This window comes from Bos mutus, chromosome 12, assembly GCF_027580195.1.
Source record: "Bos mutus isolate GX-2022 chromosome 12, NWIPB_WYAK_1.1, whole genome shotgun sequence".
Lineage (NCBI taxonomy): Eukaryota > Metazoa > Chordata > Mammalia > Artiodactyla > Bovidae > Bos > Bos mutus.
Window position 1 is genome coordinate 28,722,792 of NC_091628.1, and position 20,991 is coordinate 28,743,782.

Consider the following 20,991-nt stretch of genomic DNA (forward strand, 5'->3'; position numbering starts at 1 on the left):
CATCTGTGGAAAAATTGTCTTCCATGAAACTGATCCCAGGTGCCAAAAAAGTTGGGGACCACTGCTTTAGAGCATGAAGTACACTAATTGGTCCAAATTTGACCAGATAACCAGGCAAAAGCTCATTCATAAGCAGGAAAGATGTATTTTCTGTTCTAAAAGCAAGTCAAGTTCTACAAAGATGCTGAGAAGGAAAAGCTAATTCTTCAGGGCAGACTTGCTATTAAGTCTGCAATTATCAAGCAGATCACAGTTGCCAAAAGAACACACAGAGGCCTTAAACCTGGGGCTTCTAATTAAGGACCAAGGCAGGCCATCACAAACTTCCTTTGTATTTCAATCCATTTCTGTTATAGAAACCACCCAGTTTGTGCTATTTTATTATATATAAGAAATCAGGCAGGCACATTTCTTTAGAGTCAAAGTCAAGAAAAAAACCATGGCACGGTCCATTTAGATGAAGCTTTTAAGAAGTTCCAGTACTTTCGGATCTCCAATGAGACTCACTCTACTCTTCATCTCACTTTGTCATCATTCACAATTTGCAATCTGGAATCTGTCTTCATTTTAAACTGACAGTGTGGGATCACAATAAGGACTCTGAGAGTCTGAAGTTGGTGCAGCCCTTGCTATTTTTGGTGACCACTGCTCTTGAAATAATGGTATTCACATGCTTGACTGGTGAAAACACTCAAAAACATTCCTGGAGTACGAACAGACAGGACCAGGGAGGGGAGAGAGCTTTGGGAATAGAAGGCCCAGTTGATAACAGAAGTGGAATGTTTGTGGAAGAAAAAGGTCCAGTGTCACGGAACTGAGATGGGGTGAAAATAACATCAAGGCAAGACTGAGTGGCAGCAGGTGAGAGAGAAGAGGAAGAAGTTGTGAGAAGGGTTGGGGTCCCCCCACCCCTGCACCTTGTGCTGTGTGATCACATACAATTGCTGCTTCTTCTACCCAGAACTTTCTCATTTTCACTTCTGTTAGATTTTTAACCAGATAATCACAGCATCATCTTGTGAAACACACGGGACTGAATATTATAAAAGAGAAAGTGGGAAAAAGATTTTAGCTAACTAAAAAGGAAAAGAAGACTCAGAGGTAAACGAGAAAGATGCTCAGCCACCCCGAGGATGCAGGAAGTGGTGGAAGGCTGTGTGGTGCTGGCCGACCTACTCTCAGCCTCCTGGTCCAGTAAGTGATGAGTGGCTGAGGAGAGGGCGCCCCCAAACCCCCGCAGGGCCACCCCACTGAGAAACCGGAAAAGGATGGGTTCTTGCCTGTAACATAAACACCTGTGATTACAATAAACAGCAGTCCTGTGAGAATCTGGAGGCTGCAACTGAGAGAGAAGAGAGACGTTTAGAGAAGGCAACTCAGGAAGTCTGACCAGCTTGGGGGACCTGAGGGAAAATTTCTAAGAAGCTGATCTGGTTTCCAGGAGCCGAAAATGGGGTCACAAGTATATGGTTACACACAAGACCACTGACAGGGCTTGAAAGGACTCCACCGTGACACAGGAGTCAAGCATACCCCAAAAATCGCTACTGCCAATGTCAACTGCATGTGTCATCCCCTCATCCCCCTCTCCACTGGCAGCTGGCATGGGGTTCAGGGACCAGAGTGGCCTGATTCAACAGGTGGCCACGGCCAATGGTCCCGAGGCCCTGCTTGGAGTCCGGGGTGTAGGTCAAGGGTGTAGTGTGAGCACTATGCTGAGTAAGGATGTGGGTAAAGTGGGGAAAACCCAGAGCCTGAACAAGGCCACCTTCTTTGTTGGTCAGACCAGACAAACCACTGAACCAAAAATAATTCCGTAAAGGTGAGCTCCACTTCAGGTGGAGTTGGCTCAGTCGCTTTGAAGAGTTTTGTTGCTGGAGGTACGCTGGGAGTGATTGCAAATTCACAAACTACACCCAGAAGAAAAGCTCCATTAGGAAGGACAGCCTCCTTTCAACTCTGGCAGGACTGACCAAAGGTTATCAGACGTATGAGGGACCTGCTGGCCCACAGCATCACCAAGGGCAGAAGGGGAAGAAATGGTTGTGAAGGGAAAGCCCAGAGGGAGACCAGGGTTTCTAAGAGGAGCAACACATGCTGATAAGTGGACTGTTCACCTCTGTAATGTTCACACCAGAAGCAGTGGAAATTTCCTCTCTAAGGTGTTAAGAGAATGAGCTTCCACTGTTTACAGTGCTTTGAACTACATCTCAATTAAAATGCAAAAATAAGATGAAGTGTTCTAACAAGGACCTACTGTGTAGCACTGGGAACTCTGGTCAATGTTACGTGGCAGCCTGTATGGGAGGGGAGCTCGAGGGAGAATGGAGACATGTGTAATACATGTAATGTGTGGCTGAGTCTCTTCCCTGTTCACCTCAAACTGTCACAAACATTGTCTGTTTATTGGCTATATTGTTTAGTTGCCAAGTCTTGTCTGACTCTTTGTGATCCCATAGACTGCAGCCCGCCAGGCTCCTCTGTCCATGGGATTTCCCAGGCAAGAATACTGGAGTGGGTTGCCATTTCCTTCTCCATAATTGGCTATACCCCGGTACAAAATAAAAAGTTAAAAAATAGTAAGATAAAATTATAAAGTAAAAAAAATATAATTAAGGGGTTTATCGAGGCAGTTTGTTCTCACCTGGCTACTCAAAACAGCCACCCTCTGCTATATACACACAGGCTAAAGAACCAACGATGAATGGTAAATTTAAGTATTTTTCAGATACCACCAAAGGTTGTGGAACTGTGAACGCATGACCTCAAAGTTCTATCAACTGAAAAGAAACACTGCATAAAAAGTGCATAAATTGCATAAAACCAATGACATCTGTCACTTCCATTCTGCTTCAGGAAAATTCTATAAATTTGAGCAACTGACTTTTACTCTTCTGAAATTCAAGCTCCTTGTCTGAAAATAGGAATGAACGTGTGCCCACTTTCCTAACGTGTATATGAAACTGCACTGTACATCGTGGCATAGTATGTTATTCAGATTCAAAGATGCCTAAAAATAACAACTAACATTTGCTCAGAGCTTACTGTGCTCTAGCCCTGATGTTAAGTGATTTGTATGCATTGTTTAATTCTCACAAGCCTATTTCATATTGTTGAAAGGAGGGTCAGCAAACCCTGAATGCAACTAGAGTGCTACAGGAAGTGACGAAGAGCCTGTGGACTGTTGGGTGGACAGGTCCTTCCTGTTGTCAAGGGCAGAGCAGGAAACATTCAGGAAGTTAAAGAGAAAAAAGATGGCAATTGCCAAGGAGAAGAGTAAGCTCCCCCATCTTTGCTTCTGGTTCAGACAGTAAAGAATCCACCTGCAATGCAGGAGACCAGAGTTTGATCCCTAGGTTGGGAAGATCCCCTGGAGAAAGGAAAGTCTTCCCATTCCAGTATTCTGGCCTGGAGAATTTCATGGATAGAGGAAACTGGCGGGCTACGGTCCATGGAGTTGCAAAGAGTTGGACACGACTGAGCAACTAACACTTTCACTTTTCACTTTGACTTGAATTGCTGGGAAGGGAGCCTCTGGAGGACAACCCTTGAAACTCCTGTCACTAAAAACTGACACTTGCCATCTACCTCTACAAAGATTAAATTATGAGCCGTTGCAGCTGCTGACCTCCAACACCTTCTGAAAGGAGTTTCAGGATGGAGATCAGGAATGAGGCACACTGTGCTCTGGGAAAAACTGGCAGAGCAGGCCTTCAGATAGCAAGATATTTTCAGAAGATTTTATGAGCCTAATTCTTGTATCTCCTCATATCTAGAAAAGCACGAAAATCCATCATGGTGACATGTGCTCCTCACAAATAGCAGCTGCCTTCAAGAGACTAGCAGAAACCTTCTGCAAAAAATATATAATCGATTTCACGTATTTCCCCTTCACGGAAATCACATATATACTTGACCTTCCACAGAGCTCTTTGGAGCAGTTTCTCAGAGCTGTCTGAAATACTGTCTCCCGGGCTACAGCCCTTACTTTGCCCCCAATAAAACCTAACACAACTTTCACCCTGTATCAGTATATATATATTTTCAGTCGACACTCATTCAGGGAACTGAGCTGTGAGGGGCAGCAGAGCCTGCGTGAAAGTTGGTTTGCCGATTATGAAGCAAACCAAGTTTTTCTCCGGTAAAAATGTACCATGGATGTACACGAGACTGTCTGAAATAAAAGGGCTCACACCTCTCTGATGAGACCGTGTCAGAAGTCAACTGAATCCAAATGTGACTGGACTGTAGGGGAATAAAGTGAGTGAAGGCTTGGAACCCACATTTACTGCTCTTCAGCTCCTTCACTCCTGTCCTGTGACCTTCTTGAGAGCTGAAGGGGATCGTTTTCTCATAGGTCAATGGACCCAGTGTGAGGGCCAGCTCTCTGAGTTATCCTTCCCCTGAGAGAACGGCCTCCAGCTTCTTTTGAAGCTTATGAAAAAGGCCTCTTCACAGGCTTCCCATATAAGTCCAGTCATCTTCTCGACTTCACCCCGAGACTTGAACTCTCAAGAATATTTATTTGTTCTTTCCCCTCATAAAAACAGGACCCATTGCTTTGGGCTCTGTAAGAATGTACACAATAATAAACACAATACACTATAAATAGCATTGCCATTCCAACCACGTCTGACAGAATTCCCTCCTGACATGCCAGGCACGGAGGGTTTGCAGACCCAGGCGTCACTGGACGCTAACAAGGTGATTCCAGAGGTAAGACTCTCCCACTCAGATTTACAGCAGAAGAGCACTAGAGATATTACCAAAAGGCTGCACGACATTTAAAAACTTAGCATTTCAAAGGGCTTACTTACATAATCATCACCAATTAGAAAGTCACTGAAATAAGTGAACTTTGCTTCTACTTCAATTTAACTGATAACTGTCTTTTTCCTGTTGACATTTTCTTTCAGATGAACCAAGTGCTGCCAGGTCATCTGTCTTTCAGCCCTCTCAACAGGCTTGTAAGAAAAGACAGGCTGAGGGGTTAAATACTTCGTCTAGATCACTTGGCTAGTCAAATGGCAAAGCAGAGAAGCAAAATTCGAGATTTCCCAATGGAATCAGTATTGGTCCCATTTTGGGGCACCTCCCCCACAACTTTCAAGATGCTGGCCCCTCATTGTCTTGCCTGGAAAATTCCAGGGACAGAGGAGCCTGGCAGGCTACAGTCCACGGGGTCACAAAGAGTCAGACACAGGTTCAGTTGAACTTGAGTGGCCACGGAGAGTGGTCTTTTGTCCCCTGATTCCACACTGCCCCTGAAGCCCTCTCACTCAGCGCCTCTCCTCTGTGGAAATATTAACACTGGTCTTCTGGTCACACCACCCTCCCCACTGCTGTCTATGGCAAATGGACAGGCTGCACCTCTACGTTTTGGGAGGACTTTGGCACTTGTCTCACAGCTTTTCTTTACTGTCAGTCTTTGCTATCATTCTGGGAGACTCTGTATTAGCCTGGATGGTCCTTTAGAGTATCTTGGTCTCTTTCTTCCTTGGCTCCTCCCATCTCCAAATAACCATGTTTATCATTCACTGGGAATCCACCCTCTGTGCGTAAGTGCTAAGTTACTCAGTCGTGTTTCACTCTTTGCAACCCTACAGAACTATAGCCCGCCAGGCTCCTCTGTCCATGGGATTTCCCAGGCAAGCATACTGGAGTGGGTTGCCATTCCCTTGTCCAGGGGTTCTTCCCAACCCAGGGATAGAGCCTGGGTCTCCCACATTGTAGGCAGATTGTTTACCATCTGAGTCACCAGGGAAGTCCCATTGATAAATAAGGTTATGCATAATACATCTTTAATCCAATCAGCATCAATATCTGTTATCCCTCTCTGGGCTTCCCAACATTATCAGATTAACCAGCCAGAAATGATACTTTCTTTTATCATGTTATTCTCCACAAGTCCAAACACCTCAGCTAGTAGTAAAGATTAGTTGAAAATATGCCTCTCCAGTCATTTCTATTTCTTTTTATCATGGGGTTTCCAAACTCCTTTTTCTTCTCTTTTTCAAATTATGATGACTTTTGCTCTTCCTTCTTCCACCCTTCCCACAAACCCCATTTCTAATGATTCTGTCTTTCAAATGTATTCAGGTTATAGGTCACTTATGATTTTTAAGTTAAAGACATGCATAATTGTCAACCAGAACTTCAGATCAACATGAGAAAAATCAAGCTTACTTAACTACAATAATATCATTTCATTCAAAGCAAATTAACCTGAGGTTCAAGCTGGACTGTGCGTTCTTATGGAGGATGGTGCGGGATAAATGTATGGATTTTGGAAGCTTTCTGAAGTACAAAACTTAGCTTGGGATCCCTGTTTCTTGGCCCTCCAGGGGTGTGGGTCTCAGATTGAGAATCAGATCCTGGATGAACTTTATCCTGAACAGACTCATCTCATGTCCTGGTCCCGCCTCTGTCCTTGTCCTCACGTCACTCCTTCTGCATTTCTGATTCTGTCTTTCCTTCAAGGGCAGCTCAAGTTCCACCATCTTCCAGGAGTCACCTGCTGCCATCCCCAGACCACAGTAATCCTCCTACCCTGTGATTTCAGGTATCACATATTTTGTGTGCCATTAATTTGCAGAAGTTCAGGCTTTAGATTACTACTTACCTTATGTGCTTATGTCTTTGCTTCTATATTGAATTTTAAACCTCTTGAACATAGGAGTTAAAAAAAAAACTGAAACCAAAAACATTTCTTTACTCTTTCTGGGCATGCTAGACAGTACTGAGAATTAATAAATGTCCATTTTTTAATGATCATTCTTTTAGGAATCATGACAAAGGATTAAAACTGAGTTTGGTCAAAAAAGGCCCACCACAGTCCTCACCTACCTCGCCAGCAGGTCAATAAGTTCAAGCTTTGACATCCCATCAGGAAGCAGTCGAGGAATAGCAGCAACACAGGTCCTGAAAAGATCTATTTTTGGCTTTCTCTCACCCCTGGAATGTGAAGACAAAGTTTAAACATAAGTCAAAGGTTGTGAAAACATTTTTAAAAATTGGTCAAATATGTAAACAAAGACTAGAATCAAGGCCTTCTGAATCACCGCCTGGTGTCTGCTCCATATTATTTTTTAAAAACAAAACTATTTTAGTGCTCTTTTAAGCTTTAATAGCCTCAAAAGTATAAATGATAGAAACTCACAAAAGCTATCCTTTGATAGTTTAATTTTAAAAATTCCTTTTATACTTATTTAGTTTGTGAGTTCTCAATAATACATTTTTAATTAAAATTTTTTGTTTTATCAAACATCAGCTAGCTTTAAAAAAGCATTACAATTAAAATTCCATGTTATTCTTAATATTTATGCCCTTTATAGCTTGGCCAGTTCTAAGAGAACTTACGAACATGTAAATGTTGGACAGAGATAAATATCTGAAGAGGAAAATGTCAGTAGCAGAAGCATTCTATCATACATCTTTCCATTCAGTGGCTTTCTGTAGGTTTGGTCCCTGTGGGCTGCCATAAGGATACTGAATTTACTAAAATGCCTAAATGCACCAGCATGTAATAAATGTATTGTAGTCATTCCTACATTCAGCATTGAAAAACAGGATTTTAATATATACAAGAAATGGTGCCTCTAACAAACACAAAATCCGAAAGCTTCTCTCTCTAATGAGTTATGCTTCTTCTCTTAGAGTCCCCACTGCTGGTTTTCACTTTTTTTTTTAGTACATCCCAAAATAAGTCTTTCATATTGTCAAGTAAAATCCTGAAATGTATATAATTGTGCACCAATTTCTGTTTTTTAAAATTATACCAATGGTCCTGACCTCTATGGAGATTTCATCTTTCTAAGATAATTAATGTTTTCTATGGGGCTTCCCTGGTGGCTCAGCTGTAAAGAACCTGCCTGCCAATGCAGGACATGCAAGAGACTCAGGTTCGAGCCATGGGTTGGGAAGATTCCTGGAGAAGGAAATGGCAACCCACTCCAGTATTCTTGCCTGGAGAATCCCATGGACTGAGGAGACTGGTGAGCTACAGTCTACGGGGTCACAAAAGAGTCAGACACAATTGTGTGACTAAACAAACAACAATGCCTTCTATATTCTGCTGTAAAATGTGAAGGGAAAACATAAATTTGGTGATAAATTACTTCAATTTTTACTAGTTTAAGTAGGTAACTGATTCTTAATCATATATTTTATCAATAACCTTTATGGGAAAACTAAATTACACATCAAATCTTTGAAATAACTTAAGTGATAAAATAAAACAGCATATTTAAATTCTGATTTACTCCTCTGAGAATAAATGTAGAATCGGCACCAAATTAACACAGTCCTAGGGATTAGGGGCAGGAGGAAAAGGGGACGACAGAGGATGAGATGGCTGGATGGCATCACCGACTTGATGGACATGAGTCTGAGTGAACTCCAGGAGATGGTGATGGACAGGGAGGCCTGGCGTGCTGCGATTCACGGGGTCGCAGAGAGTCGGACACAACTGAGCGACTGAACTGAACTGAACTGAGGACACAATAATGAAAATACAAAGTAGCACAGAAGCAATTTCTTCCTGGAACAGCATATTCTATTCTGTGTCAGAACAGAAATGTAACGAGCAGAATCCATGCTCTCTGTAAGCTAAAGAGGATAATCGGACAGCAATTTTGCTCTGTGACTACTTTTTAGCATGTGTTTGTAACTTTGTTAGGAATGAATACAAAACTGTTTATGCAAAAAATAAGAGACATCTGTCATTTCTAAAATACTTTGTTTTTGTGGGAAGTTGTAAAGATTATTTTCTCTCATTTTCCATGGTCATTTTGCAGGGGATGTACACAGACTCTGTACAGTGGCCTCCAATCAACTGAAGGAAGGAGCAGACTTCAAATGATATCTGTGACGGCCGGACAGAGTTAGAGCCTGGTGACTGATGTGAGTGCTCATGTGTGACACACAGAGTCATTTCAATAGCTCTCCTGATGTGCTCTCCAGATGTTTTAAACACCTGGGATTACTTTCCTATCTGCCGGAAAACAGCCTGACCCTGCCTGGCCTGATGTGTATGACAAATTCTGCCAGACAGAATTCCCCGCTGATAAAGCAAGCCCAGATTAGAAACTCTCAATGGTGCCTGGTTTCCTTTTACTGCAGTCCTCACTCCCTCGGCTTTTATAGGAAGTGTATGAGTCCCCCAAATGACGTGTGTGTGTGCACCCAGTCCTGTCTGACCCTTTGTGGCCCCGTGGATTGTAGCCCGCCAGGCTCCTCTGTCCGTGGGACTCTCCAGGCAAGAATACTGGAGTGGGTTGCCATTTCCTACTCCAGGGGGATCCTCCCAACCTGGGGATCAAACCTGTGTCTCTTGTATGCCCAGCATTGGCAGGTGGGTTCTTTACCACCGGTGCCACCTGGGAAGCCCCAAATAACTTAGTATTTATTAACAGACATTATATAATTATTATTAACAATCATATTATTGTATTTACAATTATTACCATTTTTGCCAGCATAAAGCACAAGAGGGATGAGAAATGGAAACAAAGCAACACAGAATGCTTCATGTTCAAGTTCACACCCTACACAAGGCCTGGACCAACCTCAAATACCAACTCCAATAACCATTTCCATTAGCATGGTGTTGACCTCAACTCTCTTTCCCTAAATGCTTATATGATTCTCTAATGTTTCTCCTTGTTTTTTAGAAATGCAGCCATGAAATATTTTCCACTCAAGGGTCTGCTTTAAAACCTAGCACAAAAACTCTTTCTAGCCCAATTTGAGGGTCTTAAGATGGTTGACTAGGAAAAAGTAAAGAATCACCTTAGAAAAGGTTTGAGGTATTACTAAAATACAAATGAAATGTTTACACTTACATTTAAACCTGTACCCTTTTAAGGTTTTGAATATGTTTTAGTCCTGACCTGTTCTATGACCTCTGCATTACAAACATAGTTTTCCTTTATTTATTATTATTGTTTTGGCAGCACCACATGACTTGCAGGATCTTAAGCTTCCCAACCAGGGATGAAACTCATGTCCCTAGCAGTGGAAGTGTGGAGTCATAACCACTGGAAGGCCAGGGAAGTCCCTCATGGTTTTCTTTTAAACATCTTTCAATTCTTGACTGTTTTCAAAGGAAACAACTATATGGAGGAAGTTTTAAAAGCACTTCTTGTATCTTCTACATTATCAATTGAAAATTGCTTAAACATATTCAAAGAGTACATAATAAGGAAGTTAAAGGTTTATGGACAATCTGGCAATTTGTGGGATAAGTACTAGAGCTGTAGACAAGATATTCACTGTTATTAACTTTGGTCACTATCACTTCTGCTATCATTTCGGCTGAAATGTCTATAGCAACGTGCACTCCACACCATTTCAATCAAATGATTGGCAAGCTACGGAAAATATACATTGTATAACCCATTTTTATAAAAAAAGTATATATTTGTGTTGACATTGGGAAACTCTGGAATAAATCACCCTTAATAAAGGAAGGGCTGCAGATTTTAAGTGGAGCTCTGTAGAGGAGGTTTTCATTTTAACTTGCCATGCTGCTAAATATGCTTTAAAAATAATTCTGTATTTTTAACTTTATTTTATCATGTTTTGTTTCACTGTACTTTGCTTTTAACATACTAACGTTAATACACACCTATAACATGAACTTCCCTACACAGGTAACAACCTTCCTGCTAATGGTAATACTTAGAACTGGATATGCTAAGAATCAGCCTGCCAACATGGAAACCACAGGAGATGAGAATTTGATCCTTGGGTCAGGAAGTTCCCCTGGAGTAAGAAATGGCAACCCATTCCAGTATTCTTGCCTGGAGAAGTCATGGACAGAGGAGCCTGGCAGGCTACAATCCATGGGGTCGCAAAAGTTTGGACACGACGGAGCACACATGCTAAGTGACAAAAGAAAATTTTTCTAATTATATTTTTAGAAATTTATGACACAGGTGCCAGATGTAATTCACAGTTCAAGAAAGTCCAAACTTTCTTAAAATGAAAGGTCACAACCAAATCCATGTTCCTGCCATAAGCAATCAAAAGTAGCTAATACAAATCGTGTGAGTTTCTAATGAAGAGCACTAATTACAAATCTAGATCTCAAATTTTGGCTAAGAACATCTGATTTCTACACTTTAAGCTACAAATACATTCTCAAAATCCAGTATTTCTATGACACGGTTACATAGAGAATATTCAGTTCAGTTCAGTTGCTCAGTTGTGTCCAACTCCTTGCGACCCCATGAACCGCAGCACGCCAGGCCTTCTTGTTCATCACCAACTCCTGGAGTCCACCTAAACCCATGTCCATTGAGTTGGTGATGCCATCCAACCATCTCATCCCCTTCTCTTCCTGCCCTCAATCTTTCCCAGCATCAGGGTCTTTTCCAATGAGTCAGCTCTTCGCATCAGGTGGCCAAAGTATTGGAGTTTCAGCTTCAGCATCAGTCCTTCCAGTGAACACCCAGGACTGATCTCCTTTAGGATGGACTGGTTGGATCTCCTTGCTGTCCAAGGGATTCTCAAGAGTCTTCTCCAACACCACAGATCAAAAGCATCAATTCTTCAGCACTCAGCTTTCTTTATAGTCCAACTCTCACATCCATACATGACCACTGGAAAAACCATAGCCTTGACTAGATGGACCTTTATGGACAAAGTAATGTCTCTGCTTTTGAATATGCTGTCTAGGTTGGTCATAACTTTCCTTCCAAGGAGTAAGCATCTTTTAATTTCATGGCTGTAATCACCATCTGCAGTGATTTTGGAGCCCCAAAAAATAAAGTCAGCCACTGTTTCCACTGTTTCCCCATCTATTTCCCATGAAGTGATGGGACCAGATGCCATGATCTTAGTTTTCTGAATGTTGAGTTTTAAGCCAACTTTTTCACTCTCCTCTCTTCCTTTCATCAAGAGGCTCTTTAGTTCTTCACTGTCTGCCATAAGGGTGGTGTCATCTGCATATCTGAGGTTATTGATATTTCTCCTGCACTCTTGATTCCAGCTTGTGCTTTCTCCAGCCCAGCGTTTCTCATGATGTACTCTGCATATAAGTTAAATAAGCAGGGTGACAATATACAGCCTTGATGTACTCCTTTTCCTATTTGGAACCAGTCTGTTGTTCCATGTCCAGTTCTAACTGTTGCTTCCTGACCTGCATATAGGTTTCTCAAGAGACAGGTCAGGTGGTCTGGGATTCCCATCTCTTGAAGAATTTTCCAGAGTTTGTTGTGATCCACACAGTCAAAGGCTTTGGCATAGTCAATAAAGCAGAAATAGATGTTTTTTTGGAACTCTTGCTTTTTCGATGATCCAGCAGATGTTGGCAATTTGATCTCTGGTTCCTCTGCCTTTTCTAAAACCAGCTTGAACATCTGGAAGTTCATGGTTCATGTATTGCTGAAGCCTGTCTTGGAGAATTTTAAGCATCACTTTACTAGCGTGTGAGATGAGTATTAAGCAGGTTTAACTCTCACATTTCAGGAATACTCACTAGAAACAAGTGAACTTATGATTCTTAAAGATGGTATGACTGTAAACTGGTGGTGTTGCTCTAGCACATGGGCTTGGGAGCAAAACATCACTTCTGAAAACTGTGGACCAGAAAAAGTCTTGGGTCCATTTTCTAACTTATTGGCCTAATGATACTTGAAACACAGCCAAAAAAAGATCAATCTTGGATTTGACTTTACTTTTACAGTTAGCCAAATATTATCAAACTATGTTTTTAATATCCCTAACACTTCTTTAAAGGAAATCAACCCGGAATATTCATATATTCCTTGGAAGGATTGATGCTGAAGTTGAAGCTCCAATACTCTGGCCACCTGATTCAAACAGCTGACTCACTGGAAAAGACTCTGATGCCGGGAAAGGTTAAAGGCAAAAGGAAGAGGGTGGCGGAGGATGAGATGGTTGGATGACATCACCCACTGAAATGACATGAATATGAGCAAACTCCAGGAGATTAGTGAAGGACAGGGAAGCCTGGAGTGCTGCAGCCCACAGGGTGGCAGAGTCAGACACTTAACCATTGAATAACAACACTTCTTAGAGCTGACTCTAATAAGATGAGAACAATATACAAATTAAAGGAGAAAGACCTCTCTGGTGTCTTTTGGTTCATTAATCCTTCATTGAAAACTTAGTCCTCATTTATACTCACGTGATCATGTCTTCGGGTTCTTTGTTTAACATCTGGACATTAGTCAGCATCATACACCTTCCTACTTCTTTATCAAGGTGCCTTAAAATGTTGTCCACAGCTTTTCGTACTTGAGAGTAATATAATGACATGCCTGAAAAATATGCATTACAGTCACATATTTGACTAAATCTATCAAACAGTGAAATGCCCAGTTTATTTATCCTCAGTGATGTATTTTTTATTGAAGACTTTCTGTGAGTCAATGAGTTCTTCGAGAAGAGTCTAATTCTGCTAATTAGACCAGCCTATTTAGCAGAGTTTAATTCTAATTCTAATCTCTTATCTGCAGGATTCTTAGCATAGCGCCCTCATGTCGTAGGTGTTACCCAAAGAATCATTTAAATTTAACACATAGGAAATCTAATTCTTCAAAGGCAAATATTTTCCAGAAGAGTTAAAATAAAAAAGGAAACAAAAAAATTAATAAAATAAAAAAGGAAACAAAGTTCCATGCTGGAATTTTCATATTTCTGTTTAGTATTAAAAAAAAAAATCACCTTGATGAATGATTATCTGAATAAAAGGTAATAAAAGACAATGCTCATTTGGGGTTAGAATTTTAATAACTTTTTATTATAAATATAAAGATAATTATATTTTCCTGAAATAAACATTTTTTTAGTAAAAGTAATAAAACGACTTCACATTATAAATTTTTAAATGAAGGAAGATGTATTTCAGTGTTATTATTTTTATCACTCTCAGCTGAGTGGAAGACAAATGTGTATAGAATATGTATTTCATATATGTATATACATTTTCTATATTTATGTATATAATAAAAATGTAAATTGCTTTGCATCCAAAATTTGTACTTTAATGAAATAATTATTAATGGTTATTTCTCATGTATTAAAATTTTTTGAACTCATTTAACCATTTCATAACTAAGATAAATATTTTAAAGAAAAAAGTTTCCTCATATGTTTCCTCCAGGTCTTTGGAATCAAGGAACTGTCTTAACAAGTTGGAAGCATGTTTGTAAATTCACAAACTCAGTAAAAAAAGAAACAAATGCAAAAAGTTATCTCTTTGGGTTAAGATAGTTAAATTAAAAAGAAAATAATCTTATGTAGGCGAAACCCAAAATACACCCTGGCAGATATGGGGTTTGGCATGTTTAAAACACAGATTAAACTAATTTCACTGAAAAAAAAAAAAAAAAAAGGAACCGTAAAAAGGGATGCGGGAATGAATAAGTGAATGAATATATTTTTATGGTTGCTTTATAAACAGGATTATCTACCAAAGGACACAGATATCTTAGAAATTTATTGTAAACTGCAGATAATCAATATTAGAAGTTTGAAAAGACCAAACTTAGATAAAAATCTAACATTTAAACAACAAAATGTTTAACAGGAAGTTCCAAAAAGTTTAAAGGGCAGTAAAACAAACCACAGACTGAATCAAAACAATTAATGTTGAAATGTCTCATCAGCTACTTTTATGAATATTTTTTAAAAGTGTATCTCACTAAGGGTGAGTATCTGTTGGTCATTTTAAAGGCTTAATAAAACCCAGCATGAACACATCTTTGAAACCCACCTATCATTTTGGCTTCCTCTTCAGTTAGCGTCTTACTCAGATACGTTTTCTTCACCCTCAGCGTGTTTCCTGAAGGGAGAACAGCCCCGGTAACCGGCATGGGAGGTTCTCCATCTTTCTGCTGCAAGCTATCGGCTATGACCAAGAATGCCCTTAAGCCAATATTCATTCTCTGTAAGAGACAACACGTTCATGATGAAGAGAAAGACCCAGTTACTGTCGTGAAATCAGACCAGCAGTCCTTCAGAGGAAGTTAAGCATGGCTTGCCATCTAGATCAGAGTGGGAAAGTCATTAAAAAGGCATGAGTTTAGGCCAAACCTGAGAGAATAAATGGACATGAGTTGTAGCAAGCTCCAGGAGATGGTGAAGGACAGAGAAGCCTGGTGTGCTGCAATCCATGGGTTCGCAAAGAGTCGGACACAACTGAGCGACTGAACAAGAAGAGAGTAAAATTAAATTTCTGACGCTTTTGTTGCTGCATCACAAGGAAACAACTGGGAAGATTTTCACCAAACTCGCAGGGCGCGTTAAGAGACAAGAAGACTCATTCTCTTTGGGGGATCCACCTCAAAGGGACAAGCAGCCACCCTCTGGAGCTGCTTCAGTAAGGTAAACTGAGGTCAAGAGAAGTCTCTTCCGTCTCCTGGAAGGAGACATGTTAATTCACATGTCTCCTTCACAATGACTGGATGAAAAAAAAAAAAAAAAACAAACACCAAACAAACAGAGTTCTAACTGAATCACAGAAATAAGAGTTGTCTGCTCTGAACTGCAGGTTGCAGACTTTGGAGTCACAAAGGCTGGTGAATGTGAAAATAAATTTAAAGTATTCAAAGCCATAGAACCTGTTACTGATAACAACACATAAGCTTATAAGAAGAAATGTCCTTCTGGGCCAGGTCATTATCTTCCTCAGTCGCAGGTGAGACATAATATTGGCTGTAAAATATGACGCAGTTTATCTTCCTCAGTCTCAGGTAATGGCTCCAAAAGATGATGCAGTAAGGGCAGAAGGTACTAAAACATCTGTTCTTCCTTCAACAGCCACGTGTAAACATTTACACTCATATTTTCAAACCACATCAAATTAATAAGTTCCCTAAGTAGACTACTCCCTAATGCAGAAAATAATTACCAGTAATAACACTGATAACCTAATTACAATTTATTGAATTCTTAAAGTATATCCAGAACTGCACATTAGCTCTCATCTTTAAAACAGCCATGCAAGGAAGGTACGATTATTCTTATTTTTCAGGTGAGGAAACTGAGGACCACGTAACTAGTAGGTGGGAAGCTAAATATGCAAGTTGAGTTTGCCTGGATCACCCATCCTGTAGTACATGATTACACGTACTTATAAGACGAAGCAATACTTCGAGTTTTATTATTTATTTTAAAGCTGTCCTTCTTTATGGCTGCACCGGGTCTCTGTTGCTGCACACAGGTTTACTGTAGTCACAGCCAGTGGAGGCCACTCTAGCTGTACCACACGGGCTTAGCTGTCCTGTGATACGTGAGATCTTCCCAGATCAGGGACTGAACCTCTCTGTCCCCTGCATTGGCCGGTGGACCCTTTATCACTGAGCCATCAGAGAAGCTGTGACTTCTAGTTTTAAACTATTAATTCAAGCTTCAAGGAGTAGGGAGATTTTAAGCAGGATGTGGGAAACATTTCTCTGGCCCATTCATACCCAATACAGTGTGTATTTTATGACTTTTATGGTCTTCACTAATATTCTCTCTCCATTTTCTAAGATGAACAAGTATTAATTAAAAAATTGACTGTATATTAAAATTCATTAGTTCCCTCATTTATTTTAGTAGTTCTTTCTGAAATATTTTCTAGGCTTGTGGATTTTTTTTCAAGACACAGCAATCATTTGGGTGAGGAAATACAATGTTCAGTTCAGGAGACGCAGTACCTATAGGATGACCGTGAGTTGACGTAAATGATCAAGCCATTATCTGCAAGTGGATTATCCAATTTATGAGCCAGGCTGCCAGTTCTCTTAGTTTTCCTTTCCTCTGAATAGTATCCAGGACAGAAGTAAGTTGGAATAGTTTAAGAAGTATATTTTTAACTTAATTTCAAAAATAATTTCTTCTCATGTTTTATATAGCTCTGTATCATGCCTCTCCTTCTAGTATCTGTCTGGTCTTAAGAAATTACTTAACTTTCTCAAGGCCAAGTCTCAGGTTCCTTTCTGTAGAAGGAGAATACTAATACCTATTGATCATATAGGGCTATGGTGAGAATTAATGCTGGAAAAGTTCCTACTAGCAAATATATTGTAGGCAAGAATCTTCAGTTTTCCTATTGAAGTCAAGTTTACTGAGATATAATTCACATGTAGTAAAACGCACTCCTTTTCTAAAGTTCTTCCAATTTTGAGAAACATAGTCTGCTAACTATCATCATCACAGTCAAGATGTAAGATATTTCCAGCATCCCCTAAAGTTCCTCTGTGTATCTGTAAAGTCAGTCCTCTCCTCCAACCCCAGCACTTTACTATCAGTGTCTAATTTCTGTCTATAATTTTGCCTTTTTTAGAATACGATATAAACAGAGGCAAACAGACACAACCTTTTGTGTCTTGCTTATTTCGCTTAGTGTAATGCTTTGGAGGTGCTGCTGCAATATCAATAGTTTGCTCCTTTTTGTGGCTGAATAAGTACTCCATTGTATGGATGATTCATAATTTCTTTAGACACCCACCAGCTGTTGAACAGGAGTGGCTTTCCTGTTTTTAGTCATCATGAATAAAGCTCCTATAAATATTCATACAAACCTTTATGGACATAGGTTTTAATTTCTCTTGGATAAATACCTTGGAATGGAGCTGCTGGATCAAATGCCAAGTGTATATTTAAACTTATAAGAAATTACCAAACTTTTCTAAAGTGGTGGTACTATTTCGAATACTCACTAAAATAGTATCAAGTTCCAATTGCTCTGTATTCTTCTCAGCATATCTCACTTTAGTTTTAATTTGCATTTCTCTAATGATTTATGATGTTGAACATCTTTTCTTGGGTTTACTGGTCATATGTATCTCTTCTTTGGTAAAGAGGCTCTTCATTTTGCCCATACAAAAAGAATACAAAAAACTGTATTATTGAGTTATGATAGTTCATATATATTCTGGATAGAAGAGTTTGTCAATATATGTTTTGCAAATATTTTCTCCCAGTCTTTGGCTCTACGCTTCAGTAAACATCATTTTTTAAAGTGCATACTTTACGATGATGATGGTCAATTTATCAACTTTTTATTTTGTAGTTTATAATTTTTGTATGCAAAGAAATTTCTGTCTACTCAATGTCACAAAGATTTTATGCTTTCTTCTGGAAGATTTCTGATACAGGATTTCACATTTAGGCTTATGATTTAAGTTAATTTTTGCTGACAGGGCAAATTATGGGTTGAAGTTCATCATGTTGCAAGTGATTGCCCAACTGTTTAGCACCATTTATTAGAAAGACTATCCTGGGATTCCCTGGCTGTCCAGTGTTTAGGACTCCGTGCTTCCACTGCAGGGAGCCTGGGTCTGATCCCTAGTTGGGAAACTAAGCTGTATGTCATAGTCAAAAAAAAAAAAAAAAAGACTATCGTTTATCCATTGAAAAGCTTGGAACTACTGTCTCTAGGCAAGAGAAGACTCTTTAGTCAGTGGGTCATGGGCCTCATTTCAGCCAAAATGCCCTGAATTTACACTGGATCCCCCGCCCCCCTCACTGGCCTACTGACTCTGACAGCAGCCACTGTGGACCCCTGTGACATCACTAAAAACTAGACAAACTCCTATTTGGGGCTTGTTGGGCTCAAGGTGCTGCTCAATCTCAGCACCAAGAAGAGCAATCAGGGTTTGAGGGGAAGCAAGAGGGTACAGGGAGGCTTGGTTCCCTTTGCTGCTAACCAGCTGCCTGTTCTGAGCCTCTGGGCTCTGGGCCTCCTTCCTCACTGACATGATGAAGGAGCCAGACAATATCACAGTGACGACAGGAACAATCTTTTAAAAAAATTTCATGGTGTGCAATGTCTTACAGCTACTAAAGGTGGAAAAGCTGGTGGCAAGCAGTAAATTCAGTCAGTGTTCTCTCTACAATCTCACAGGTACGAGGCTGAAAAGAGGCTGCTTGCCAGGCATATTTCTCTTGGTCAACACTCTTTTTCGAGGTCCAAAACTGAGTGTGCTTTTCATGTGCATAGGCAGCCCCTCCCCTTGCCACCCTCTAGGAAGTACATCATATCCATTATACACTCATTTCTATGATCTTCCTGGCCCTGGAACTATGATACTGCCACAGAATCAAATATGCAAACATTAACTTATTTAATTTCACTATATTTAAGTATTTTATCATTGCATGTATTGATTCTTCTCTGCTTCATCACTTCCCAAAACTCTTCAATTTGCTAATCTGCCTCAAAATAAGTTTTAAGTATTGACTCTTCTAAAATAAACCATCAGACTGAGAGTGACAGATTACCTTTTGGAACAAGGTTGACTTCCTTCTGCAAGAACAGAATATGATATGATACCAACCTTTAATCATTCTAAGTCTACTCATCCAAAAATCTTACTTCTGAAATTCCACCAGCTGTACTATTTTTGTCAAATACCATGGACAGAAAACAATAGGAGACTTTTTGGAGAAGATGGGCTTCACTCCACTCCCCATGACTGCAAAGTGAAGACACGCAGAAGGGTCATTCTTACCTCTGGATTGAGACTGAAAGCTTTTGCTGGTTTTCCCACACAAAGGAAATCAAAAATGATTTCTTTCATTGCAAAATCTAAACGTTCCTATAGTGAAAAAGAGAAAACAAAACAAAGTGTTAAAATACTCACTTAACATGAAAATGTCTGTTTTCATCACATGCACCCAACAGGTGGCTGCTGAAAGAAGAGAGGTCCTGCTTCATTTTATGCATCACAGAGAATCCCTGGTGGAAATCCATGTCCATCTGAACCTTTGGTTCAGTTTTCATGGGATGTGTGGAGATGCTATCATTCTATAATATATGAAATTAGACCCTAATACACAGAATGACTAAAAATGAGAACATGACAAACCAAAACATTCTGAGCATCTGGGCTTATATGCACTACAAACTCCTCCTCCTAGTCCTGCAAATGCTGACAACTTCTTAAAACTCAGTTTAAAAACATAGTTTTTAAAATACCCCTACAAAATGATCATTTTCTTTTGTTATCTAACATTTCCAATCCTTTGGCTTATAACAGACAATTGTGCAAGGGAAATGAATAATCAACAGATGACACATTAAGGTCACTTAAATGAGAACATTTAAGCCAGATTCTAATAATTTGAGACAGTGACTACTAAGATCTGTCATCTTCATTTTATACAACCTATTTTAGAATAATCAAAGCACATTCTCAGCCACATGATAACTTAATGTAGAAAAGTTCTGTTAATTCATCTGCCTGCAAAGCGGCGGATGAATTAATGTCCATAATGGAGTAATGTCCTTTCCCTAAGTACAAATATTACAGAGGCATTTCATTATACTAAACACACAGAGAGATATCATATATTAAATTACCTGTAAAGTAGCAATAGAACCTTATGTCTTTATATCAACATCAATTATACTTCAACAGTATTTTCACATTTGTTATTTCCCTTTATCCACACAATATTCTGAGGGATACTAGGCAAGCATTCCTATTCGCATTTTACAAATAAAGACACCTAGAATGAAAATGTTCCAGGACTTCTTTAGGGTATAGAGCTGGCTCATGATTTCCTACGTGGTGGTAGTGGTAAAGAACCTGCCTGCCAATGCAGGAGATGCAAGAGATGTGGGTTCAGTCCTGGGTTGGGAAGATCCCCTGGAGAAGAGCATGGCAAGTCACTCCAGTATTCTTGCCTGGAGAATCCCATGGACAGATGGAGCCTGACAGGGTACAATCCACAGGGTCATAAAGAGTCGGACATGACTGAAATGACTTAGCACTCATGCATGCTAGCTCATGGCAGAGGACAGACTGTAATGAATGCCTTTTCATGCTTCTCCATAAATCACAAGGAAGTCAAAGTGGGGATAAAACCATTTACACAATGTTTTAAAAAATAGAAGTCCTGGGTCTAAATAGTAAACTAAAATTAAATGTTTCATATTATTGGACCCAGTTCTTAAGTAGAACAGTATGTGCAAAGTGCTTAGAACAGTTCTTGGTTTGATATTAGCTTGATAAATGCTACTATTCATGT

At 39.8% G+C, this 20,991-nt stretch overlaps 1 protein-coding gene across 1 annotated transcript in view; it reads right to left on the reverse strand.

Annotated features, from left to right (window-relative positions):
* FRY (FRY microtubule binding protein) overlaps positions 1–20,991 on the reverse strand; it is a 248,280-nt gene that overhangs the window by 109,638 nt on the left and 117,651 nt on the right. Inside the window, 4 exon segments of the mRNA XM_070380441.1 lie at positions 6,847–6,954; positions 13,154–13,286; positions 14,744–14,915; positions 19,470–19,556. Coding sequence (XP_070236542.1) covers positions 6,847–6,954; positions 13,154–13,286; positions 14,744–14,915; positions 19,470–19,556 — 500 coding nt within the window.